This window comes from Rhamphochromis longiceps, linkage group LG7 (genome assembly GCF_057381845.1).
Source record: "Rhamphochromis longiceps isolate RC_006_pf linkage group LG7, R_longiceps_female_GT1.1, whole genome shotgun sequence".
In the NCBI taxonomy this organism is placed as follows: Eukaryota; Metazoa; Chordata; class Actinopteri; order Cichliformes; family Cichlidae; genus Rhamphochromis; species Rhamphochromis longiceps.
Window position 1 is genome coordinate 4,471,555 of NC_140563.1, and position 27,592 is coordinate 4,499,146.

Below are 27,592 nucleotides of genomic sequence, written 5' to 3' on the forward strand. Positions count from 1 at the left end.
TTTAGTTTACATATTTTATATATTACAGTAAATGTGTACGAATGACCGGCAATCATTCAGTCACTGAAATTATCCATGAAACTAGCTAAGTTATTCCTAAATGTGTGTAGATTAAAGAAAATTATTTTCCCTGGATATGATTGTCTCTGATAAGCCTAAGGTACAAAACATGACGATAAAGTTTTTCTAGCTCCTCAAGAATTAAAAATGCACAAACAATGGAGCGACATTTTAAAGTTTTTGCCCAGTAAGGGTTAGGACTTAGTAAGGGCGGACTTAAACGAAGGCTAGAAGACTGTCCCATTTCACAGCCTACATTGCCTTCGAAGGACCCGCCCTACATAGTAGGTTGGGTGGGTCCTTCAAAGCATGCTACCCCTGAATTTTGACACAGCCAATAAATACACAGAGGGGTGACGAGGGAAGTGGAAACACATGGGAACACCCCTGGGACGAATAGACATAATGACACAGAGGAAGCAAAGTAAAACACACTGCACATAGGATGTGAGACTGTCAAAGTAAAACAGGAAACACTAAGATGTAGACTAAAACACACAAGTTGACACAGGAGCTGGGAATAAGGAATGAATGAAAGGAGTGGAACGTGTACTCAGGGAAGCAAGACGAGACACACCAACATGACACAGAGGACATGAGGGACTCGGAGAGGAAACGGAATGAGACCGCGACAAGAAAGCATGAAATACAAATAACCTCAGAAAATAAAAGGGAACCGAAACTCAATACTGAATCATAGAAAACTAAAACCTTACAACATAAAAACTCAAAATGCTGGCTCAAATGACCCAGAACCACGACATTAATTAAATGTATCAGTTACATCTTCTTAGAAAGTTTAGAGTATTTTGATTGAAGACTCATGCTAGAAATAAAGAGGGATTAAATAAGCCCCTTTATATCTGAAACAGCATTCCAGTACCTTCTGTTAATGAATAATCGCATCTGATAACAATATAGAGATAATTGTTCAGTTCTAAGAAAGTAATGTCATCCTACACCAGGTTTACACCCTCAGTGAATTCATTTGTTCTTCTCCTTACTGTGACGTGTTCAACCTGCAAATGTCAGTAAAGCTGTTCTTGTGGAACTTAAGCGTCTATGTGAGGGCTATGAATAGTGCTAAAGAAGATGAGTGAACATAAACAGAGTCCATGTTTGAAAGGTTATTTCTAATGTTTCAAACAGCTCAAAAGAGAAGAGAGTGAGAAAAAGAGGTCAGGAAATGAAGATTTGAGGTTATTTTCAAAGGTATTCATAATGTGAAAGGTTTGAAAAACATATTGAAATATAATTTTGCGTTATTAAAACGTTGCATGAAAGTACTAGGCAATTTAGTGGAGGCTAAACTAGTTAGCTTGTTATATTATGGAAATGTTTACAGTAATCCACTGTGCTGGACTGGTGAGCAGGCTGTAGTGTTCATGGACAACATTAGGTTCAATCTTAGTTGATATAAATTTAAACTTATCTGTCTACTTATATTTTTCTGAATTCAGTTAAATCCAGGGTTTCCCACTTGCCCAGCGCTAACCCTAACTGCGGGGTACAAAGCATGCCCACTAGCATCTAGAATAGACAAGCAGTCCCACTGGACTGTTAGCATGTATCATGTGGTGTACCCACTCATTTATCATAAGTTATTGGACAGAGATGTGTAAATAGGTTTTGGAAAGTATAAGAAAATATTTGCAAAATGAATTACCTTTAGTAGCCACCAGAGGATGTGATCTTTGCTGTTTTTTAGTGTGCAGCCTGTGTTGTGTGGTGTGTCACAGCGACACACTGAGGCCATGACTGGTACTGCAAAGGAAGGCAACTAGCTATAAGTTCAATTGAAACCTAAGAAATTTCTTTTACATACAGGTCAGGGTAGAAGTGTGTTGTTTTATTTCATGTGCTAACGCTAATTATTTTGCCAAAAATCTGTATCTCAAACAGTTGCTTGTGTGCTGCTAAAACCCTGCAGCATGTGGGACTCTGATGAATGTAATCAGTGCCAAGCTGAACACACAGGAGTTTCCTTGCAGTAGGTGCTTAATCATGATGCTTGATCACCAGCTCTGCAAGCTGTTCTGCTGCTGCTGCTAAGTGAGTATCTATGTTCATTATAGTTCATAAAGTAGTAAAAAGATGATCGTGATATCTGAAAGGAAAAGAGATTTTGTATAACCCAGTATGCTCACAGGAGTAAGCTGGTCATCACAGTGCACCTGCAGGTTTGTTAAGTTGTGTCCAAACACAAGTGCAGTAACAGTGGTTTAGATTTTTTTAAAAATCCCTACTGGTTTACTTGAGCGTCATGGGAAGGAACTCTCTTCAGCAGTGAATCAAATCAACAAGTGAGCCTCATCCTGCAGAATAAACAGTCCCTTTCAGTCTCCTTCTATTTCCAGTCAACCTGTTAACTGTTTCACTGAGTTTGAGCTATGCATTCATTTATCTAACCTTCTTTGCAACAATGCTTCTCTTGTAGCAGCAGGAATGAGGAATTTAATACATAAACAGGGATTTAGAAAAATTATGAAATCAAAATAAAGAGACACATCGATCAAGCCAATGCTTAAATGGAACAGAGACTGTTGATTCCTGCAAAGCTCTAGTGATAAATGTCTAGTTTGTGTGTGTGTAGCGTGCCAAAACTTAAAACAACTATATTGCCACATACTTACTGTTATTTTCTATTGTTTAAAAGTGGTGCTATAGGGAGGAACAAATGTTAAAAAGACACAGCTGTGACCAAGTTACAATCACCACAACATGAAGAAAAACAGCACCATCAGAGACAAAGTGGAGATTCTTTTTTTTTTTTCATCTGTACCTGCTGGGGCAATTTGTATCTTTTAGACACTGGCTTCCCTGAGAGAAACTATCATTCATCAGTTTTCCCAATGATGGGAATCCTGGGAAAGTCAGTCTCTTTTGCTTATCTTTGCCCAAATTGACCAGACCCCGTCTTGTCTTACAGACATCAATATTTCTATTAAAACCAGCACCTAACCTGTTTTCCACACAGGTAAGGGATTTTCCCACTGATATGATCACACTCTGTCCTCCACCTACTATAACAAACAATGACATTTACAACCTGAGACACTGTGAAAGAAAGATATCGAAAGATAGAGCGTGCTTTACTGTGAGATTTATACAGCACACGCAAAGATAAGCCGTGATTGTTTTATCAACTTTACAGTGTTGTAAAATAGAAAGTCAGCTTCACATTGTGAGCTGCAGACGCAGTGTTTAAGAACATATTGCTAGTGAGAAGTGTTGTATTTCAGAAATGCGCTGTTCATCAGGTTAATAAACCTCATCACTGATGACATGTATGAATGCAGTGATATAATAAGTGAAATCATAGCTGTGACTGGCAGGATGATAGCAGCTCAAGGACTGATTTTTAAAAAACGAAAAAAACTGGGCAGAGGACTGGCCAAGCAAACAAACCATTCTGTATTAACACATTTAACACTTTTAACTTCACTTGAGTAATAAACTGACAAAGCAATGGATTCATATTTCGTGCTGTCTCGCAGTGACAAAAGATAAAGAGAGCTGCGATGTACTAGAAACTTTATCTGCTTCTACAGGTTACCTGAGACATTTAGATTTAGTTCAGATTAGTCTGCTCACTCAATAGGAATATGATGGTACACAAATCTTGCAGTGCATGCATTTGAAAGTTTGCAATCAAGCTTGCGTGAAAGAAACACTCCCTCCATAGCGACAGACCGCACCCACAGCTAAATGAAAACCTGTCCAACTGCACATCAACACTGTTAATGAGCAACCAGGATTGCAGCTTTTTATTTTCTGTCCCCTGGCTTTCCTTTAACTTTGTTGACTCAGCCTTGTCAAAATCAAATAAATGACTTTATAACTGTAATGCTTTTCCACCTGCTCTTATTGCCCATAAAGCAAACGTACATGTATGTGCATGTATATATCTGTCTTTGTATGCGCATAACAGTGTGAAAGTTTGCGTGTGTTGTAATGTCTGTCGCTCTGAGGCTGAGTATGTGTTTAAGGAAGAATGTGGAAGAGGTGGAAACTGATGTTGGCTGGAGGCGGGACAAAAGTGTCACACCAAAGTGAAACAGGCTTTGCACTTTTCAGAGTCACCTGGGAGAAACAGACAACATGACCTGCATCAACTTTACAGAGTTCCTGCTTTTCCTTCTCCTCCTCCTTCATGAGGTCTACAGTGACAACCCAGAACCTGCTGTCAGGGCAGAGCGCGAAGTTATTGAGATGGGATACTGTTTCGGAATGGATTATATTGTTGTTTATAGATCTGCTTCAGAGGGAGACCAACTGCTTGGCAACTCTTCAAACAAGAACATGCCCAACACACCACCTGCAGACCTACAGGGTCGTACCCACATCAGTGACGATCCCAGCCTGCTCGGGTTTCAAATCAGTAACCTCACTCACTTGGACTCTGGGATTTATAGGAGGGAATGTTGGAAGAACCAGACGATAATCAACCAGAAGACACAGCAGCTCACTGTATGTAAGGAGCAGATTGAATCTGAAGACATAATTGTAAATAAAGACGGTAAAGGGACTGAGATCTTGTGCAATAACAATGCTATTGGCTCTGAGGGAACATCTGTACGCTGGTACCATGAAATGTATCCGTCTTATGAGCCCACACTCTTCCTGGATAGCAGTGTTTCCCTGAAGCCTCTGGTGAAGGAGCTTGCAGGTGTGGTAGATGTAAGAGACAACGGTGCATTGCTCGTGTTCAACAACATGTTACAGAAAACCACACACTTTAAGTGTCTTGTGATGAAAGGTATCAACTGTCTTAGTTTCCAAACCATGCACCCACCAGATGAGAGTGAAAGCAAGGACGTTTTTGTCTCACTGGGGGACAGAGTGCTTCTAAATTGTTCTATTGATGAGGGTGACCAGGCGTGGGAAACTCCACTGGGAAGAATTGATGGTAACACGAGGGGCAGTCCAATGTACATATCAGCTGATGACTTCTCACTGGTTATACCTGCCATCTCTGCAGACTACACTGGAGACTATTCATGCATCTCCCCCTCACGTGAGATGCATTATACATTGTTTCTTTGCCCCAAAAACAAACTCCAAGAAAAAGTTGCTGATGAAGGTGAAAATGTCTCCCTGATGTGTGATTGTGGCCAAGATGTTTCAGCTATAGTGCAGTGGCACCGCTATGGACTTACAGGGCACTATGAGATCATCCACGACTCACAGGACAAAACTGTTCCCATCCCTAAAGATCTACGAGGCAGAGTGACTCTATCTGAGGATGGGACTTTGCTGACCATCAACGACCTGAAGGTGTCAGATGGAGGGAAGTACTTGTGTGCTGTTGTTAAAACCCTGGATTTCACAGGGAATTATACGGATTATGATACAGAATATGATGACAAAGGTACTGAAGAAGATGAAATGGACAACGAGTGGACAGAGTCTCTGGAATGCATTTTCAAACAGGAGATCACTTTGAATTTACCCAGCAGTCCTCCACCACCGCATATGCCGTATGTTGTGGTGGCAGTAGTGGTGCTGCTGCTGCTGGTAGCTGGAGTGATTGTCACAATAGTGGTGGTGAAGAAGAGGTCAAAGAGAAAACCAGCAAAACCAGACATAAAGATGGATACGTATCCTAGCTGTTCTGAAAGGTTAACTGCATCTGATTAATGTTGCTCAGCTTTTGCAAAATAGCTGCAAGACATTTTAATATCCACCTGATGCACACTGTGCTGTAAAATCTGTACAAATGTGTAACTATTTTCACCAGTTGATTATTATGAAAAAGTAGTATTTATGCTTTCAGTTTGCCTTTATGTTATTTTCTTTATTATGTTATTTCCTTGTCAGTCGCTGATGACTATAGATTTGTTAAAATAAAATATAATTTCAACATCCTGTTTTTACTTAAGACTGAAAACGTGGAAAAATAAGAGATTTTTCTTTTTACTTCATGTTTAGTGTACAGAACAAGCAGCCAGTGAAGTGCAAAAGGATCATAGCTATCATGTTTTCAATTTATCTGATGGTGCAAAAAATGTTGCATGGCTCTAATGCAACATTAAATGATGACTAAAAACCAGTTGGGCTACTCTGCTGTCAACAGATTGTTTGTTGCCTATCACAGGAGGAGCAGCAGTCAGGAAGTGCCTGTAAGCTTCAATGTCAAAGGCTTCAGAGAAGTAAATATTTTTCTCTTTGGGGTGCTTCCATTTTCACTGTGCTGCACATAATGAATGTCATTACAGTTAATGCTAACACGTTCACACCACAATTCAGTGGTTAATAGTTTAACTAATTGCATTTTCATATGTGCGCAAACAGTGGCAAGAAATACCTCAACAATCATTTGAAGTCTGATAATCGTGAGTTCAATATCCATTCTCCTTTCTGCTCAGTTCTGTTCTTCATGAAATCCTGAGGGAAATATCTGGCTCTTTAGCAGCTAAATGCTGTTTGGTTTGTTGTTTGGTGTTGAACAGATAGCGTACAGTGGGCTTGTAGGGCTTTTTTTTTTCTCTTACTGGAAACAGCTGCTGCTGGAAAACAGATTAATGAAAGAAATGAGAATGGACCAAAACATTAAAGCTGCAGGCTGTGAAATCAGTTAATGACTTACAACATGCTAGCAGAGTCCAGTAATGATTCCCAGGGAGACAATCACCTTCCATCATCTGTAACTAAACATATGATGTATTGTTATTATATATGAAACCAGAGCAATACATTGTTGTTGTTTTTTAACCATGAAAATTTGTTACAAAATTATTCCTCAAAATCCAGATGGATTAGATGATACATCTGCGTTTGCATATCTCACATGTGTGTATGCAAATTCTGCTGCTGTTGTAAAACTCATTGAATACAGTTACATATGCAATATTCAGTCAATGTCATCTGTAGCTCCTGAACAAGTTTAGCAGTATACTGCTGCAGTGTGTACATCAGTATTGATCCGATATTGCAGTTTATTGTTTGGGAAACACAAAATGAGACACAATGTATAAAGTGATTATAAACTGCACGTTATTGACTAGCTGACTGTGTTTATATTGATTAAACTGTGCATTTTATTAAACGTGATATTATACTGAGGAAGTTTATGTTTTAAGAAAATATGAGGTGCTGCTGCAGTGGCACAGTTCCTTGCTCACAAAACTGAGTCTCTTTTTTTTTTCAAGCTCACATGAATTTGAATAAATATTTTCAAAACAGGACGTAGAAACTTGTTCATTATGGTTATCATGTTACCTGCTGATGATTTGTTCATCCAGAAGAACTTCCACAAAGAGAGTACAAATGCTGGTCTCTTTCTTGCAGTCATACTGGACTTTGATCATCTACTCAATCAATATCATGTTGAGAATTAATATGCAGCAGTTGGCACACGATAAGCCCTGAGCTTCTCCACAGCAAGGCCGCTGAAACATTCCTGATCGCCCTCGGGTTCTCGGTAACGCTGGGTCCTGGTTAGACATTAATAATGCATAAGTCCCTCTGCCCTAGGCTCGCTATTGTCAAACTCGGGGAAACCAACCTACGTGTGTATGATTAGAAATCATCATAAAAGTGAAAAATATATAATAATATTTTTATTATATCAGTAAAACACTTACAGACGTGCTCACGACCTGCCGCATACAAAGTAAACTTGCACATCTGCTGTGTGTTTCATTTATGGCTGCATCAATGAATTTGGCCATAAGGTTTTCATTGATTGATCTCAGAACAATGAATCTTATCTGTGCTGTAAAGTGAGGCAAGGTTATAACATTATTTTAAAGGGTGCTTCTCCACTAATATGCTGTCGATAAGTCTCAGTGGCTAAAATAATGGTCAACAGTATTAACTGTTTCACCAGTAAAAGAAAACATTACTGGTCTTACACGTGTAAAATCAATCACTTATCCTGTCTTGTGCTTCATTTAGTGATGGAGAAAATCAAGCTTTTACTATAAATTATAAATATGAAGGTAGAGCTAGCGGCTCATTTGTACACTCCCTGAAAACCACAAAGTGTAGAGTGCACACATACGCTTTCATACAGCTCAAACAAATGAGATAAAACATGTACCTATTTTGGTTGCTCCTCTGCTTTCATTCTTTGCACCACAGTTGATTAACTCATGGGTGTGGCACCCACCTCCTCATTCAGGTTTAGGCACAAAAAAAAAAAAGCAGTGTCAGCTACAAAGGGAAATTTTGCTCAAGTGCCTTATCTGTTGTGATATTTGAATCATTTCCTCCTATCAGTGCAGTGCAGCATTACTTTAAGGTTGCAAGGGTCAAAGTACAAAGCACCCTCGGATGACTAAAATCAAATCTGGGACAGCACAGCAACCTCCAGTATCACAGACTGCATATGAAACCCATGGGGATTTCAATTTTGGCTGCCAATATGTCGGGATATTTGGAACCAGAAGGACCTACTGCATACAGGTCCTGCTGGTTCAGTTAATGCTTGTGTGGGTATAATTTTAATGTTTTATTCTGTGTGTTGTATTAGTTTGGTTTCATATTTGCATGTTGTTGTTTTGTTGCATGCTTTTATTTTGAAAAGTTGTTACTTTCTACCCTCATCTTCCTAATAAAGGAAATTATTAACGCCTGCTCAGCCTCCCTGCTTAGAGGAGGGAAGCTCAGGACAGTTAAGGTCAGCCAACAAAAGAGTCAAGGCGCAGGAACCCAGCAGAGCAACAGGAAGAAACAAGATGGAGTTTACATTTGGATATCAAGGAAGATGTGGTATTTTTCCATGAATTTGTTTGTAGAACTGCCTTGGAGCATTTGCAGCATGTACATACTATATGGACTGTTAACTTGGAGTGTTTTAGCTCTTGTTTTTTTTTTTAAGTCCCTGAGCTTGATTTTAACTGTAAATAAATCAAATGTTCTGCTGCACTGAATTTTTTGTACTGCTAGGCTACCATTCTGTATTTTTAGCTGCTCTGCACCCAATGGAAAAAGACCTCACCATGCCTTTTCTGCATCAACACAGATACCTACTGTACTGACTTTCATTCACCAAAGCTGGAGCATAGACTTCCAGGACTGGCTTTTTGTATAGCCCAACAGTAACCCAGGTAATTGGACTTAAAAGCCTCCAAAAAGCACCACCACCGATACCACCTGAAGGCTAGGTGGCACAAATTACTGTGTTAGCACCCACGTGTCATTTCAAGTGACTTTTATATATGAATAATTTCAAGTCTGAACATGGTTTAAATGTGTGAGTTATGAATTTAAAATTTTACAGTCTGTACTGTTGCTGTAAGCCCAAATTTAGAAATTAGAGACCGAAACCATTTTTGTATCAGGTATACATGTCAAGCTCTGCATTTTATTAGTGGCGCAAGCTTTAAGTTGGCCACTTAAGAAATGCCAATTTTTTTGGCAGTTGAGAATTATGTTTTAGCCCCAAAGGCTGCTGATTATGCAGTATTTATGAGAGAACAAGACGACGACTGTTATTCCTGTTGCATATTTACTCAATAATTGCTTTCTCAGTCTCGCCCTAAAGTGGACTCTGCGGGTGAGAAAATCATATCACCACCTCCCATGCCGGCATAAAATACTGAGGTAATATGTTGAAAGTGTGCTACCTTAAGCATATACCAATATATTGAAGCTCTTTAAAGCTACACATGAAGAAATATCAAGGGTTAAATAATCCAACGTCATATTTATTATTTACATTTTGTTTATTATTTTCAAGAACACCATGGCGATGTAAAAGTATTTTAATAGCTGTGTTGAAGCCTCAGATCTTGGAAAACAACCTGGAGATTTTTTTTTTTTTTTTTTTTTTTTGTTTCAGCAATATTTTCAGCTGCCAGATTCTATCACTCCCACACACTTAACCTTTTGGAGCCCTGATAAATATTTATGTTCCACAGCAATGCCAATATATCCAAAGAAGAAATATGGTTTCTGTGAGGAAATATTTGCACAGCTGGTATCTAAAGATTAAATCTTATTCTGTTTTTGTTCTTAATTTGATACTGAGCTAATATCTGATGCTGCAGCTGCAGGAAGAGGCCACATCTATGAAATAAACTGTTCTGGTATTATTTCCATAAAATTAATGCAACTTTCATGTAATTTTGAAACCTTCTCTGCTCTTTGCTAACATTGATACTTTTACAGCCCTCTGATGAAGCACTTCTATTAAAAATACATCCCAAGTGTTAAAAATACATGCACTAAAAATCAACCAACTTTATGAAAGGTGTCATATTTGGGAAGTTGAGCTATGAATTACCCACAGTGAAAATGAAATTTGGACTTTCCTCATCATTTGTTTTAAAAATAACTTAATTGTGACTCTTTTTTTTTTCATGAATATTCTCAGGACAAGATGAGCAATGTCTGCTGGAAGGAGGAAAAGAAGAGCTATTTGCAGAGAAATGTGGTGCAAATAGTGCAAAATGCAAAAACAATGAGAGGCATGAGGTAGAAGGTGTTACATCTTTGCCAGTTTGCTTTACATACACCCCTTCATAGGCTTGACTGATGGAGATGCAGATGTGACAGAGGAGCAGCTGTTCTGTGCTCTCAGGTGTAATTAAGAAAAGGCTCGGTCACACAGAAAGACCCTCGAGGCCCAACAGAGCGCAGAGGATTCAGCACGCCTCAGAGAGCAGCAAGATCCAGCAGTAGGCTTCCTTCAGCTTGTTACAGTGTGAGACTTTAAATGGATCAGCTTAATTGCAGAGGCATCTCTCAGACCATCTGTGTGTGTAGGAGGGCGTGTTTGAGCTGCTAGTGCAAGTCTGTCTCAGACCGTGCTGTCTGTGTGTTTGAGTTGAAGCAAACTGAGCCATCGCGGTGACAGAGCAGAACTAAAGTTAGAAAAATAATCAATGAAACCAGCCAGGAAATTGTGTTTAGAAAAGTTGTTACTCGGAGTGTGTTCACTTGGGCTCGTTCAACTTCTGCAGCACAACAAGACGTGTGACCCGACTCTCGATTTGAAGATTATCTAAAGTTTTCTCTGTCTTGTAAGCACACATGTGCGCGCACACCAATGCAGCAATCAAAACCACAGCCGGTCAAAGTTAGCATGATCCCTCCACACTCCCAGGCCAGCTTTTTCTCTCCGATCAGGAACCCATGTTCAGTGGAATCAGCATGTCTGCTCAATGTTCCCTGGTGGCTGCCAGGCTGAGCCTGCTGAGGCCCAATCTGCTGTAATTTGCCAGGCCCATTACTCCCACAAATGTGATGGCTGCGAGCCCTGTGAGTGTGAAACAGTTGGTGGGATAAAGAGAGAGAGAGAGAGCAAGGTACCTCGCTATTGCTGCTGTCTAGCCACAGTGTCTGAGAGCGTGCAATGCTTTGTGCTAATGGCACCAATTATGCACCAGAGAGCACTGCTGATGGGCTGATTTTACAGCAAAAGCGCTAGAGGGGAAATGGTTGCATAGGGGGGCCTTTGGTTCCAAAAACAGAGGGGGGGGGGGGGATGTTACAGACCCGACTGAGATGAGCCACTTGGGGCTTATCTTTCCTAATAGCGGTCTGCTCAACACCCAGACATGTGGAGGTGTCTGGTTGGATTGCAGCCATGCAGGAATTTATGTATGTTGTTTCAGAGGAGCAATTCGAGCAAGACTACGACCAATCAAATGCTCTCAATAAAACTTACTCCCCTCTGGACGTCTCAAAGGCTTTTTGTAGATTTGATTTGAAGTCTATACCCTAGAAACCAGTGGGCGTGATGCTGATGCTATGATACTCACTCTCTGTCAGATTGTAAAACTTCTGTGTGATCAAAGTGTTTTAGAGAGAGAAAAAGCCCCACAATAATGATTCTGGTTTTCATCCCATGGAGTAATTACAGTTGTTGTGTGATGTTTACAAGCTACATTTTATTTATCTACATTTTTATGCAACACAAAAGAAAACATCTCGTCTTTCATGCAAACAAGAGCTATCAACTGGTTAGGCCTGAAATCTCATTTAATTGCCTCCTCTGGCATGTGAGAAGCACAAGAGTTGTGTGCGTGAGACTCTTGACTGGTGGCAGAAAAAGAAACTCTTAATTTCACTGAATGCTGCTGAGATACCTGCATCCACACAGAAGATAATTAAAAGTCCTTGCTAGGAAGCAGAATATTTTTTTGCACAGGGTTCAACAACAAAACAGCACAGATGACTTGCTCAGTCATGTGCAGATACTGTTAGATTAAAGCTGATATAAAAAAAAGTGAGAGCACGCTAGACAGGCAAGTAAAAATGAGACCATCCATAATCAAGAGATCTCTCGATCAAAAATAATCACGCAGACGCGTATTGTGAAGTCAGAGCCAGCACAGCCACGCCTTTGATGCACAGATGGTGTGTGTAAACTTTCTCATTCCACCTCCTGCTCTTTCTCTCCTCCTCTCTGCTGTTATCTGTCTCTCTGCTTTTCTCATCCCTCTTGTCCCACATTCTTCTTTCCTCTCATCATCATGTGTGTCACTCAGCTGATTTCTTTCGCTCTGCCTGCTGTGAAGCACCTCAGCATGCGTCCCATCCCACCTGAATTTAATAAATGAAGGCTTGCAAAATTGCCAAACAGGATGGGAACACTGTAGAGCTCCTTCTGTAATGTTGGAGTCTTCATAGAAAGCAGCCAGTGATGGATTTGTCTACTGGCGAGACAAATTTATGCCACATGATCCTCGTCTTTGTAAATGGCTCACTGAGCAGGACAGTGGAGAGACAAGTGTGGCATGCCAGGTCAGGAATTCTGCAAGCTTCAGAATAATAAGCAATCAAACTAGTTGAGACTCCAAGTCTGATTGGGGTCAGCATTGTTGAATTCAATTGTGACCTCTCATTAACAGTCAAGTAATATTACACAAAAGAAACTCCCTATTGGTTGAAAAAAATTACAAATAAACATCCCAGCTGACTAAAGCTGTGCTTTCTCAGTATCTGAAGTTAAACAAAATAAATCCCAGTCAGTTTAAATGTAGAGTTTTCATAATTTTGTAAATATGCTTATTTTTTGGCAAACAGTCTGACGAAATGACTGATAGCATTATTGTGTCTGTCAGTTAAATGTAAGGCTTAAAGCCATTTAACTTAGCTTCACATAAATACTGGTGATAAAACTGATAAACAACCAAAACACACAGTCTCTAAACTTTATCCATTGGCTGATGATAATTACTTTCTTTTGTTGGGCACAAACCCAAAATTATTACTACAAAAATGACTGTGTTTACACTTTTTTTTAAACATGTCGAACAATACAGTAATGAGATAATACGTTATGTGAACAATATTGTAAAAAGAGGTCTTGGGTGGCTTCTCCTTCTCCTCAAAACTGGTTACTCTAGTGAGTCATCAGAGGAAATGACAGCAAAGTATCCTGTAACGTATGAAAATGTCGAGCTGACACCAGGGCTTCAGTTACCTTGTGCAATACTTTTTGTAAATAGTCAACAGTGCAATAGACTCAATACTTGAAATGTGCAATTCACTTGTATTTTTATTTTTTATTCCTATTTATTCTATTTATCCCCTTTGTATATTTTATTTATATTTGTCTCTGTATTTATATATGTGTGTGTGTGTGTGTGTGTGTGTGTGTGTGTGTGTGTGTGTGTGTGTGTGTGTGTGTGTGTGTGTGTGTGTGTGTGTATATATATATATATAACAGTTCTGTAACTGTAACTTCGGTCGTTGCTGTGCTTTTTTTGGAAGTCGAATTTCCCAGAGGAACCCACCCGAGGGATTAATAAAGTTCTATCTTATCTTATCTTATCTTATCTTACATATGAAAGTCTCTGGTTACCTTTATTTCCAATGGAATCAGCAGGTTTACACAGGCCGTCTGTGATTTAATCTGGATAAAACTTTTTATCTGTTTCAACTTCACACTCCATGAGTCAAAAATAAAGACGAGGAAGAGCGTAAAAAAAACAGAGGAAGGCCGCACTGTGTTTGTGGAACTTGAAAATGAATATGAAGAGCAGAATTCCCATTTTCTTTCCTGGTGTGTGAGGTCAATCAAATTCCAAAAATCCAAGACTTAATCCAAAGATGCATGTAGCCACTGCGATGTTGAATGAAAGCCAGCCTCAAGTGGCCATTTGAGGAACTGCAGCAACATAAAGGGAAAAATGCTTTTTGGGCCAGCACACATCATGTTGTGATCAACATGGAGGTTGCAGTGATGCAGACTGATGCTGACTCAACATATGACAAACCCAGCTCTCATAAATACTTACATTTCATATTAAAGACATATTTTTAAATCTGGGATTAGTTGAGAGGTTACATGAAGGCAAGGGTTCACAAACAGGTCTGTTAAGGCAAGGAGCCACTACAGAATGGATTTGGATGACTACAGTAAAATATGAAGTGAAACTAAGTTGAAGGTCTATAATTTAGTAAGAGGACTAAACATAAAATAGTGTTGAGGGTAACAGACTGAGTTTTAGTAAAGTCAAATTAATTTTGAATTTATTTTTGTGACTCTTGATCAATAAAAATTGCGAGCTGTGAGAAGTGGGGCATGAACTTTTTTCTGAATTAGTGTGCCAGAAAACAAATAATTATCGTGGGAGAAATGTCAAACTTAAATGAAATAATTGTGTACTTGCATGGTGCTGTTATTATATTACTTTCCAAGTGGCAATAACTTGTTGCAAAGTCCTTAGATGTGGCAAGGGTGATATTAGAGAAATTCTACTGGTGTGCTCCGTGGTGGTTGTTTACTGAAAAAAATTTAGCTGTCTCTGCTAGCATGGCAGTTGGTAAAATGAAATTTCTTTTCATCTGCTTATTGCAAATACAACAATGGAGACCTGAACTGAAGGAATGTTTTTGCAGGCTCTCAGCTGAGTTGGAGTGCACAGGAATACCAGCTCTTCTCCAGAGGCAGACTTTGTAAGACCTGGGTTTACTTGTAACAGTCTGACTGACAGTTAATCTGATTGATGGATTGTGCCTTGAACAGATGTTGCTAAGCAAACCCAGATATATAAAAACACTCAGTGAGCTAAGGAGACAGGGTTACTCCTAACAGTGGAGAGAATTCAACTTTCCAAACACTTTATGATAAAATACTGTTGTCACGTTAAAGATCACATCTTGAGGTAAATCACAGAGATACTGAGAAGAACGAGTGCAGTTTGGTGAAACATTAGTTAAGAGCCTGAGTGTTCTGGAAAAGAAATTGAAAAGCACAATGAATCTTTAATGCAAGTATGTCCATATCTGTTCTCTTTGCATGTAGTGAGGAACAAGTGTGGGCATAGCTAAACGGGGAGGCCTGTGGAGGATTCAGCCTTCAAACATGGAATATTCAACTTTTTCTTACTGCCTGTATCAAACCTCGCCAAGAACGTGCGGGGGCGTTAGGCTGTTTAGAGCCGGGGAATCAATGCTGTAGGCAGGCAGAGGGGAGGGATCGGTGCTTAGAGGAGCGGAGAATGGGCCACACTTGTATCACTCACAAGGTGTTCTTGGCAGTTTGCTGCCCTCTGTGCAGTAAAGCCTTCAACTTGTAATGTTCCTCAACCCTGTAACACCACAAAAAGGTTGCTCCATATCTGTGTGGGCAGATTTCCATCCCCTCCAGTATCCATTTCTGAGATTATTTCTGCCTGCCTTCGCTTTGGTGTTGCACTGCCTCGAAAGATTTTTCTGGATGAAGGCAGAAAAGGCTGGAATAACTAAAAGGATGTTTAGGGCTTCTGATGAATTGACAGCTCGTTCGATAGCAGACACTATAGGAAAACAGATAAGGACTACAGCAGAAAAAATACATTACTCTGTTAATCTGTGTTTATCTCCATAAAGACACAATTCAACCAGCATAAGATAAACCACTGAGATAAATCAGACTGCAAACACAATCCACCCCCATTCCCAAGAGTAATGAAGTTGTCACTGGCAAAATCTGACCCTAAAGCAACGCTCCAGGGACAATGATATGGTGCCCACATCTCCACACAAGGAGGCTGGCAGCCTGGAGAGGGGACACATGCGATGATAGCAGTCATCCTCACTGGAATGGGGGAAAATAGAGGTCATTGTGTCACTCATCCAATGGGAGGCGTGTGTGTGTGTGTGTGTGTGTGTGTGTGTGTGTGTGTGTGTGGTGCTCCAGTTGAGCATATAGTGAGAATCCCTGCAGAGATGGTGACAGCAAAGGAGGAATGACACCAGCGAGATGCTGAAGTGATTGTTGATGCATGGCTGGAGCCGATGAAAGATAAAAAATGGGAAATATCTGCTCCTCGTTTACCTGCAAACAAGTTGAATTACAGATGGAAGGTGGAGTTTTAGTTAGAGTGCATCTCATATTCAGATTAGGCTACTCCCTCTTAAGATCGTATATATTTCCAAGACGTAATGAAACGTGCCCTACGGCTTCAAAGCGTAATGCACGGTAAGGCAATCGTGCATCCAATCTAGAGACCCGGTTCCAGTACTCTGTGTGGTCTCTTGAGGGGTGAGAAATACCTCTTCGCTCATCTACTCGCCGCTCTCCATCCATAGCGCATCTCCAGCTCTGAAGCCACTTTGGATGTGGACACCAGCGGCAGCGCTCGATCCCTCCGCTTCACACACTCACACAAACACACTTTTAGCGATGCAGCGTACCAAACAGGACCGGCCGGAGAATTCCTATCTCATCAGGCGCATTGATGGTAAGACATTTATTTCATTCATTCTTCTTCTTCTTCTTCTTTTTTTCATTTTGCGCTGAAAGAGCCGTGATCGAAGTGTGTCACTGTCGAGATAATCACTAAATATTTTAAAGATGTGTTCTTAAAACAACTGAAACTGTCTCTTGAGCGATTCTACGGTGAGTTTAAAGTGACACCGTCTTACTTTATCGGCTGCTGTTTTTACTATGCCGTAAATCTCCAAAGGAAATCTTGTTTTTGTAGCAAACGCGTAGAAAACTAACGGAAGTATTTATTTTAGATGCTATTTATGATAGTAATCATTTTCAGATGCCAAATTGCGCTTTTCGTCACTGCTACTCCTACTTAAACTGGCAGTACAGTAGCATAAATTGAATGCTACTACTCTTTACCGATATGTTTTAGTGTTTCGGTAAACTTAACATTTTTTTCAATTTGATTTTGCACTTTAACACATTCACTCTGTCTGTTTCCACTGTTTGAAAGGGAATCAAACACTGAGAAAACCTTTAGTCGGAACCTTATAAGTAAATATTATATTCACTGTGGACAAGACCAGATGAAGCGCTGACCTTTTTCTTTTTCCCCTTTTGCGCCTCTCAGTACCTTTTGTTTTCCCTTTTCTTTTAATGTTTTTGTGCTGGAGGAATCATGTAGGACAAGCTTCATCTTCACCCCCCCCCATCACAGGAGCCCCTCTGTAGCCCGGGGTCAGATGTATCTCCTTTGAGCGCTGCAGTGTTCTGCTCTGCTCTCCTGCCTGTGGATGTGTGAGTGCGCGCGTGCGCGCGCGTGCGTATGTGGTATTGGTTTAGACAGAAACAGAGAAAGGAAAAATGCATAGATGCTAGGACTGGAGCGTTGAAACGCCTCCCGATGATGCTACTGTTGCTCAACTGTGTTTTCCAGGATTGATCGCCAGGCGTGGCCAATAAATAGCCTTCCCCTGAGGATCTTTGAACACACAGAGGGGCCTTAATAGAAAAATCTTTGGCACTGTCACATCCCTCAATCACCTCCATCCCAAATCCCTCAGTCCCACCCTCATCGCTAACTCCTAACCTCGTTTGTTGTCTTTGTTTTCCACAGAGGCAATTACCTTTCTTGCACCAAACACTTTTGCTGCTATGTTTTCTCAGCAGCAGCAATGCCTGCTTGCTGAATTTACAAGTCAAACCTGACAGAGTGTAATCTCCGGTCAGTCTTGTCCCTGTGGTTGTTATTCCTTGTAAGGAATGTTATTGTACAAGAGGTACAAAAGCTGAGACCATCTGAAGCCTGCAGTCCCCTTCCAGCTGTTGACTGAACATCGATTATTCCGGGTGTGAGTGCCGACGCAGAAGGTGTTATAAGCCGGGGAGAACGGAGGACTTGCAAATCAAATTGCTTTAATCCATTGAAGCATCTGTCTTCATTCTCCAGAGGGAAGCTCGGTGTGCAGCAGAGGAGCTCTGAGCCATGATCATGACTGGAAAGGAAAACAAAACCTGTCGCTGAGGAATTATATGATGCGCCTTGGTCAGCCAACTGTGCAGTAGGGGTATGGATGGCAGGGCTGTCAAATTGACAGATTTTTGTTTTAAATGTCAGAGATAGAAACAAGCTTGGTCAAAGTTTCTCATTATCTGCAGTCATTCATACAATCGTTCTATGTCTCTATCTCTCCTTTCCTTCCACATACACAGAAGCGACTTTAAAGTAGCCCTTGTTCCTGTTATCCTGTCTGCAACTATCAGTCTAAGAAACAAACTTTCTCCCCCGATGTGTTCATTCTGCATCACTGTTTTTAGCTGTATTCAAACAGAATGGCTCATGATGTCAGCTCGATTTCTTTTCCCCTCACCCACAGAGTAAATGTCTTTGGTTTGGTGCTGTTTGTGATTAATGGAACATCAAAAGTTCAGTGTGATACATTCCTGAGGATATGAGTCTGCCAGGGACACATAAACATCATTAATGAACAAGAGGCAGACTGGAGAGAGATGGAGTGACAGAGAGAGGGGTGAGGAAGCAAACAGGAAGGTGATATTTATTTTTGTCAGTTCGGTGATATATATTTACCTGTGATTTTGATTATGATTGCCTTCGCGCAGCCACTTTGAGTGATGGAGAGACAGTTTGTACCCAGGGATCTCGAGCGATTACTACCATCAGCTTGGTGTATAGGGACGGATGGATGGCAGCTTTTTTTTTTCATGAATACATTTGGAAAATCACATCTACCTTTGCTCTTTCATGCCCAGTGGCAAAGAATTCGGAAGTGTACAAAGGAAACTTCTACGCTCATCTGTATGAAGACAGCTATATTTATCTGGGTATGTAGCTCTACTGAGCTTAGACGCTTAATTACCCAGAAGAGAGGAAAGCAAAAATGAAATGCAATTATGCCACTGTGTGCACAGTATCCTGAATTGTGGAGCTTTTGTATATAGGGACATTACCGCTACCATTTCTCCGTGACCTCTGCGCACTTTCTCAGTGGCACAAATCTGTGGATCCTTATGGAAACATTTTATGCTCGGTAGCTGGCTGCTGCCTCGCATTTACTGCTCAGAGATGAAAGTGTTATCAGATTTAGAAAGGTTAAGCAATTTCTTTATTGACTAATACTATTGCAGCAGGAACTACTGCTGAAGGACAAAGGTTTGTATTCTTAACTAGCAGGAGAAAAGTTAATGACATGCACCCTTGAGCAAGATTCCCTGCTGCTCCAGCATGAACAGCGCAGAAGGTCATCAGTGGAAACCCACAGGCACAAGTGTGTCAAAGCTGCACATGTATGTAGCTTTGAAATTAAATACTATTGTGTGTGTGTGTGCGTGTGTGTGTGTGTGCCTCTGTGGCTTTCCAGCATTGTCAGTGGAAAGGATGTAGAGTCAGAGGTAGAGGCAGGATGGAGTGCTCCTGGAAGACGGTGCTGCTTCTTGTATGTGCGTCTCTGGGGGTCCAGTACACAGCCATCCGGACCCTGAGGGACTCGCTGTCAGGACCTTGTCAGGGAGCTTACCGCTGCCAGAGCAGACATCTCAGAGGTACTGCCCGATGGCCAATTTACACTGCCCCACATACCACACTAAAGTCTGCACATCTGTTGGCATGCGTATAGGTTTATTATTATATTTAATGCAAATCTAACATGAATAAACTAAAATGAGTATGAGACAAATGAGACAGTATTTGGCAGCACAGCAGCAGCAGGCATGCAGTGATGCACTCGCAGCGCTTGATTGGTGACATTATTTCTATTCCAGCATCAAGAATCAGGCTGCAACGCCACGGCTGTTAGTGACTTAAAAGAAAAAATACAGAGGATCATTAACTACGGGAATTCCCTGTAAGTGGAGAGGACAGAGAAATTAAATATGTGTGATTGGTTTTAGAATCCTCCTCCAATCCGTCTCCATTAATCCTCTCTCATAGCTCACATGTGTGTCGGTGACGAGCTCCTGTGTATAAAAGTAGCATCCTCTTTGCAATCAACTCCTAATCAGGAGTAATTACACATTAGCTATTTGTGCTATATTTAGAGATCCACCATTTCTCATCCCCCCGGTAACCACCAGCAAACAAGCAACTTACTCATGCATGTTTACCCGCTAAATTATTTACACTTTATTGGCTTGATTCTGTATTTCTTCTAGACTAAAGACTGGCTCTAATTCATTTTTATGAGCTGAAATGATTCTTCTGAAATTAATGAAATAACTCTTTTTCACTAGAGCTTGAACAGGTAATAACATATTATGCAATGAGTTATTTAAAGCTGTTCACCTTGTTGCAAGAAAACATAATGAAAGTGACGTCAGTATCGCATAATACACATTAAAACAGTCAAGATTTTTTTTTTTTTTTTTGCTTAAGACTCCCGGTGGAGAACCTCCTGCGATGACAGCTGGCTGCCCATGGCTTCACCTCGGAAGCACATCCTGCTGTTTGCCACTACACGCAGTGGTTCCTCATTTACCGGACAGCTCCTCAACCAGCATCCTGGGGTCTTCTATGTGTTTGAACCTTTGTACCACGTCCAGCAAGCCTTCACCAACTCCAGCAGCAGGCTGCGTCGCACCTTGGACCGCCGTGCCTTGCTGGGTGCTTACAGGGACCTTCTCCTCAATCTGTACACTTGTGAGCTTCACTTCATGGAGAATTACATCCGTCCCGAGCCTCAAGACCACATCACAAGCTCCTTTTTCCGCAGGAGCTCCAGTCATGCCCTCTGTTCCCCTCCGGTGTGCTCTGATGGAGTAGTTGCAGCGGCCTCTGATCCACCCGATGAAACCTGGTGCCCTAAGAAGTGCGGGGCCCTGAACCTCACTTTAGCCTCTATGTCGTGTCTGTCGAGAGGGCATGTAGCTGTAAAGACCGTGCGGGTACCTGAGGTGGGGGATCTGCGCACTCTGACTGAAGATCCACGTCTGGACCTTAAGATCGTACACCTGGTGCGAGACCCCAGAGCCATTCTTGCTTCACGCATGATGGCGTTTTCTGATCAGTTTCGCGCTTGGAAAATATGGAATGCTACGGGGCGGCAGCCTCGTTACGTGGACCTTTCGCAGATCACCAGCACCTGTAAGGACATGGCAGCCTCTGTAGAAACAGGCCTGCAGAGACCTGCATGGCTGCGTGGACGCTACCTGCTGGTACGGTATGAGGACTTAGCATTCAACCCGAAGGACAAGGCCAGTGAAATCTACAAGTTTGCAGGGCTGGAGATGGAGGACAGGGTGAGGACGTGGATTGCAAAGAACACCAACAGTAACGCGTCGTCTCCATCTGAGTGGAACTACAGATACTCCACCACCAGAGACTCCAGAGTGACAGCTGAGAGCTGGCGGCTTCGACTCGGCTTTGACATTGTGAGAACGGTTCAGAATCTGTGTAATGACACTCTGGCTCTGCTGGGATACAAGCAGGTTCGCTCCGTGGCTGAACTCAAAAACTTGTCACAGAGTTTAGTGGAACACAGGACATTTCAACCAGTCACATAACAGATTCTGCTGTGGGTTTTAAGTTAAATCTTTATGCTCTTTATTTCTGCTCAGTTTAAATGAATGTAATTTATCTTAATTTTGAACAATGCCTAAAACAAATTATATTTATTGTAGTTTCACCTTTTGTTAAAGATATTAAAAGTGCCAAATCGCAAGTGTGTGTTGCTGAAAAATGTTAATTACCCAAAATAAAGTCCGTACTGCTGTATGTGTTGAATGCTTTTCTTAACTGTATAGCAAAGCTCTGAGGTCTAATGAGATAAAGTTTATGCTTGACTGGGAGGAGGGGTTAATGTAATTTTAATAGTTATAGGTAAAAAGACATGCCAGAGTCCAGGTGCCATTTCACAGTAAGTCACTCAAAACATGGCCCCAAATGAAAGACAAAAATAAAAGGAAAGAAATTACAGGGCTTAGCTTCCAAGTGTCTCTAATGCATTTTGGAAAAGGATTAAAATGTCACATATTGCAGGTAGAAAATCTTTTCTGGTGCAATCTCCTGCAGTGCACAGCAGCTCTGTTTTCACTATGTCAACAATAGGAGATTATTTCTTGTTTCTTCACTGTAAATACTTAAATACTGTAATAGCTGATTAAGTGGTGCAATGCAAGTATGAAAATATAATGTTCTGGATGTGTTGAGGCATTTTTGTCAGTGTTCCTTTACTGTTTGTATTTTTTAGACTTTTTCTGATAAATTATTCACATCATGAGTAATGCATATCTACCACATTGGCAAAATCTTCTTCCAGCCATATTTGTTTGATGTTATTTATTTATTTATTTATTTAATCCTGAGAGGAAAGACGATAAGTACCTGAGTTTTAGAGTTTCACACAGAGAATGGTGTAAATTTGTTGTGTTTTATCTTGTAATCCCTCTGTATCTGGCTTGTCTTTAAAACAAATTAGAATCGTGCCAATGTGTTTTCTAGTAACAGATTTTTGAGTAAAACAAGTTTCATTTATCTTTGAACTTAATAAGACTAATACCAGCATCACTCAACTCTGTGTTCACTTAAAACTGTCCTTTGTGTCTAAACAGACAAAGGAATTGTACTCTCTTCAGACACCAGCCCATTTATTTCTATGTAGGACTGCTCTCTTGAGATAATGCTGGAGGTAGTTTTTGAGAACGAACTCATTGGATGAATCACAGACAAACTACTGTTTCGCTGTGATTTTCTTGCCTTTTAAATGCAAACACTGCATTTGCCTAAGGAGGTTGCAATTGTGGCTCGCTGGGAGCTGTGAGCTTTGATGCTCATGCTGCTGAAGATGGCCACTCCTCAGTGAAGGAAAGTATGCAATTTGACTGTAGTAGTCATGCTGCTCTGTGAGTACTATTAAATCTGAAGTGAAATTGTCCCTTAAATAATGTATTTTTAGACACCCTGTCCTCCCCGTCCTTCCTGTAGCTGCCCCGTAGCTGCTGACAACAGGGATATCTTAGCACAGTCCAAAGAATTGATCTACAGATCTAGCTGAGGAGAAACAGGATTTAAGATGCATGGAGAAAAGAGCAGCCGCCTTTCTTTGAACTTAATCTGCAAGGCTACACAAACTGGCCATAAAGCAAAGCTTTATGACACCCGGGGAGATGTGCTTCATCGGTTTTTCCATCCCCACTCTGACACACAAAGCTGCAAGTGGCCTGAGTCAGCCATCGGCTAATTACCCATTTCTTCTGCACTCAATACTGACGACCCCTTTCTGTCTCCTTAACAGTGCTGACAAATTCAGGCTTTATCTATACTGAGGAAAATATGAGGTGTGCACCGTTACTGGGAAATGCAAAATAGCAAACAGTTTATCTGTGTCACTGGTTTAAAATTACCCACGGGATCCTAACATATAAATAACACTAAACCAAAACAGTTAGACAGTGGCACAAAAAAGAGTAGAGAGCTATTCCAAGTTTTAAAAAGATCTTTGCCGTATAGAATTCAAAATCAAACATTTTAGTAGCAAGTGTTGTATAAAAGTTTGTTTGAAGACAGAGATAGATGTTAACATTTTTAAAGTGCTTTGAAGCTCATTCCAAATACATGGACCTTGACAGGCCAGACTAAAACTTGTACAAAGGTATTTTCTTCGTGTTATATGTGTGAGAACAATAATATATTGGCATAAGGTCACAACAGCTTTTATATAGCCTAAATACTACATTACATAACAAAATCTTACATTCAGTTAACTTCAGAAGTTTAAATAACTTTGTTTGATAAAGTCTGTAAGTGTTGCATCATGTAACATCACAATAATGTAGTTGAGGCTCAAGCAGAGAGCGCTAAAAGGTCAGTGGTGCTCCACTCTGAAGACAATGTCCCAGTTAAAAAAATTAGTAAACCAACATATTTATATAATTTCTTCATTAGTTCAATATTCCACATTCATCAATGTGAACACCTCAAAAATTTCAAATACAATAAAATTGTTTGTGCTGACATTTAATGTTAATTTATTACGTTTAAATCAAACATCCACCTTTTATCAGTTCTTCAGTTATACTATGTTGGAGTTAATACAGATTTTCAAGAGACAAAAATATATTTGTGGGATCAGCAAACTAGAGTAATTAACAAAATCATTGATACATAGAAGGAAGAGAGCAGTCTTAATCGATCTATGTGGGACCCCACATTTGATGTAAATTTCTCCCTTTCTTACATATAACTTCTAAACCCACTGAATGCTGTGCCTCAAACACAGCAATGTGTTTTAAAATCAATGGTATCAAATACCTTCAGTTAGTCGAGGAAGATTTCTATGCCACATTTATGACTATCAGTAGCATCATTGCTTTTTTCACAGAGATGAAGAGCTGCCATTATAATATATTGTTATGAAAGAAGAATGTTCAATGTAAGTATTACGCACGTTTTCCAGTACTTTGGAAATGCTTGTATATGACACCTTCAGGAGGACTAATAGTTTTAGAAAGGTTTTCTTCTGAACTACATTAGGAAGTTAACAATAGTGCTAGTTTGGTTAGCATGTTGCATCTGTAATTTACCATGACAGGACTAGATAACATTACATGTCAGGTAATCCACATTAGAGTCTATGTGGATTACTTTGCTTTTGAAACCAGCTTTTGTTTTTCATTCAAATTGGTTTTTTTTGTTTGTTTGTTTTTTTGTTTTGGGGGGGGGGGGGGGATTAGTTAATTTTACAGTCTTTTCATGTTCCTCTCAGCCAGTGCAGAAGTGCCACAAGTTCACGTGGTTGGAAATTTTTGATCCACGCTGTCCCAGCTAGACATCCACAGCAGAGTTGCAGAGGTCAGAGTAGCTGCAAGAGATCAGAAACATTCATAGAATATATATATATATATATATATATATATATATATATATATATATATATATATATATATATATATATATATATATATATATATTTTTTTATTTTATTTATTTATTTATTTATTTATTTATTTATTTTTTAAAATACACTCCAGCTGAGGTGTTTAAAGTAAAGCATATATTTTTATTCAGTAAATGGTTTGTGATGACATGCAGAGGTGGTATGCTGACTTCTGTCACACCCACAGTTCCTCAAAAAAACGCAGGGAAACTCCCCACCTTCTACTGTTTTTTTAGAAGCAGGCAAAAATATCCACACCGATGCTTGTATGAGTACGCTGCTATTGCATCAGCTTGTGTGGAAAGGTTGAAATGTTAAAGAAGATGAGCAGTGGTGGCCTGTGTGATCTGCATGGTTGCAGCTAGCAAATCTTTTATTCCAGAGTGATAAAAAGAGAATAGTATGATAAATGAAAAATTCCTGGAGGCTTGGTGGGGGAGCAAGCTCAAGCTGAGAGATTTAAAGTCAAAGAAGAATCAGCCTTTGCCTGCTGTGCTCTCATCTACAATGTGAAGAGCAGCAAGGAAAAAAAGAGCTATCTGGCAGGGATTAATAAAAAAAAAAAAACAACAACCCTCAATTATCTTCTCCCCAAGACAAGAACTAACAGACTTAAAAACTCCTTTGTCCCACACACCATCAAACTGTTTAACTCCTCTCTGGAGGGGAGAGGGAGGGGAAACAGGAGGACAAAGGAGGGGGGAACAACTAAGCTGTAGTGCCTCTTCACCTCACTGTACAATACCTTGTGCAATACTTTTTGTAAATAGTCAACAGTGCAATAGACTCAATACTTGAAATGTGCAATTCACTTGTATTTTTATTTTTTTATTCCTATTTATTCTATTTATCCCCTTTGTATATTTTATTTATATTTGTCTCTGTATTTATATATGTGTGTGTGTGTGTGTGTGTGTGTGTGTGTGTGTGTGTGTGTGTGTGTGTGTGTGTGTGTGTGTGTGTGTGTGTGTGTATATATATATAACAGTTCTGTAACTGTAACTTTGGTCGTTGCTGTGCTTTTTTTGGAAGTCGAATTTCCCAGAGGAACCCACCCGAGGGATTAATAAAGTTCTATCTTATCTTATCTCTTATCTCTTATATGATATATTAATTAACTCGTAATAAACACAATTTTTCTTAATTATACGCCTTGCTTCCAATCATAAAAATGTAAAAATCAACCGTTCTCCATGAACAAGCTTTGTCTACCATTAAAATTCAAGGCTTTGTTGCCTGGGTCACAAACCAGAAGGTGCTCAGACACAGTGTGAACCAGTTTCCAGCGCTGTTTTGATAAGCACCTACTTGACCTTCCAGTTCCTCTGTTGCATTAGTGTCAGTCGAATCCACTCTATCACATAAATCTCACCTCTGCTCTGTTCCATGGCTGTCTGTAATCACCTGCCTTAACAATTCACTGGTCATAATGACGTGTAGGAGCAAAGGAGGCTGTAAGACGTCCTTGGAGTCGATCCTCCAGCTGCAGGTGTGTCATACAGTTTCATTATTACGTGGCTGACACTTTATGGTCTTTATCTGGGTTAGCAGCCAGCAGGTCTCCAAATTATGTGCTTTCATGCTATCAGACTGTCACGTGATGGCATGCTTTGATCAACATCTGTGCCATCATACGCGTGCATAAACATAAATGTACATACAGTGATATTCAAAGCCTAATGTGTGTGAGGTAGCAGAGAGGTGACGAATGATTTCTGTTGTTCTGTTAGCTCCACAAATTGCGCTCTGATCGGCAAACATTGATTCAAGAAAGGTCAGAAGCTGGTGAAAGCAGAACACACAACATATTGGCATTCCTGTTAAAATGACTTCTAAAAAAGTGCTGCTGATGATTGGGGAAATATCATCAGGAAATGGGTATTTCTATTTTTTATTAGACTGACTGTACAACAGTACTTAAATATAGCTTTTCACAGCAGCAGCAGACACTATTTAATTTCTTTCTGCCTCTTAAGTGCTGGGGGCTACTGAGGGCTGTAATTTCCTCACACTAATGCTGTCTATCATTTCTGAATATTATATATATAAAAACTATACAATTACAAATTGAACACTTATTATATTTAAGCTCGGCATCTTTTTCTCTTTTGACACGACCATAAAATCCCAGTAGCACTGGCGTGAACAGTTTGCGTTTTTCACTCTCCTTACTGGGAGCCAGAGATGTCATTTATGGAGAGATTAAGGATCATTTAGGACAGAATGAAGCCACTTTGAGCCACAGTGTCTTTATTACTGGAGCCACACAGGCCCTGAGCAAACATCAACCTCTGTCACACCCATCATTCAAACGCCGTTATTTCCCCCCATGCGCGCAGAACAGTTACACACAAAGATACACAAGTCCAGTGCACCCCTCCTCTTCATCGGTCATCTTTAGCTCTCGGTGTCTTCTCTTCCGCTCTCTCTTTCCACTGTGTCTGCTTCTAGAGGAGGCTTCCATAAGTCTGGCTCTTATATCTTTTGTAGTGAAAGCTGCATTCTTGTGACATCTCTCCCAAGCATTTGTTTCGAGCGCAGGTTCACT

General features: G+C 40.3%; 1 protein-coding gene and 1 long non-coding RNA gene across 2 annotated transcripts; both read left to right on the forward strand.

The window, feature by feature from the left end:
* The first annotated feature begins 8,692 nt into the window (after nucleotides 1-8,692).
* On the forward strand, nucleotides 8,693-11,394 carry LOC146664551 (uncharacterized). The gene is made up of 4 exons (XR_014912363.1): nucleotides 8,693-8,775; nucleotides 9,029-9,113; nucleotides 9,538-9,609; nucleotides 10,382-11,394. It is a non-coding gene; the product is annotated as an uncharacterized LOC146664551 (long non-coding RNA).
* Nucleotides 11,395-15,795: 4,401 nt separating this feature from the next.
* Nucleotides 15,796-22,588, forward strand: LOC146664552 (carbohydrate sulfotransferase 1). Its single transcript, XM_085411714.1, has 4 exons — nucleotides 15,796-16,423; nucleotides 16,534-16,685; nucleotides 19,537-19,717; nucleotides 20,547-22,588. Exons 2-4 carry the CDS (start codon nucleotides 16,683-16,685, stop codon nucleotides 21,671-21,673), a joined length of 1,311 nt encoding a protein of 436 aa, XP_085267840.1. The 5' UTR covers nucleotides 15,796-16,423; nucleotides 16,534-16,682; the 3' UTR covers nucleotides 21,674-22,588.
* Nucleotides 22,589-27,592: the final 5,004 nt, after the last annotated feature.

Bases quoted from the DNA above. Each gene is read 5' to 3' on its own strand.
- LOC146664552 (XM_085411714.1), top strand. The intron at 19,718-20,546 runs GTACTGCCCGAT...TTTTTGCTTAAG, and splicing joins CCAGAGCAGACATCTCAGAG to ACTCCCGGTGGAGAACCTCC.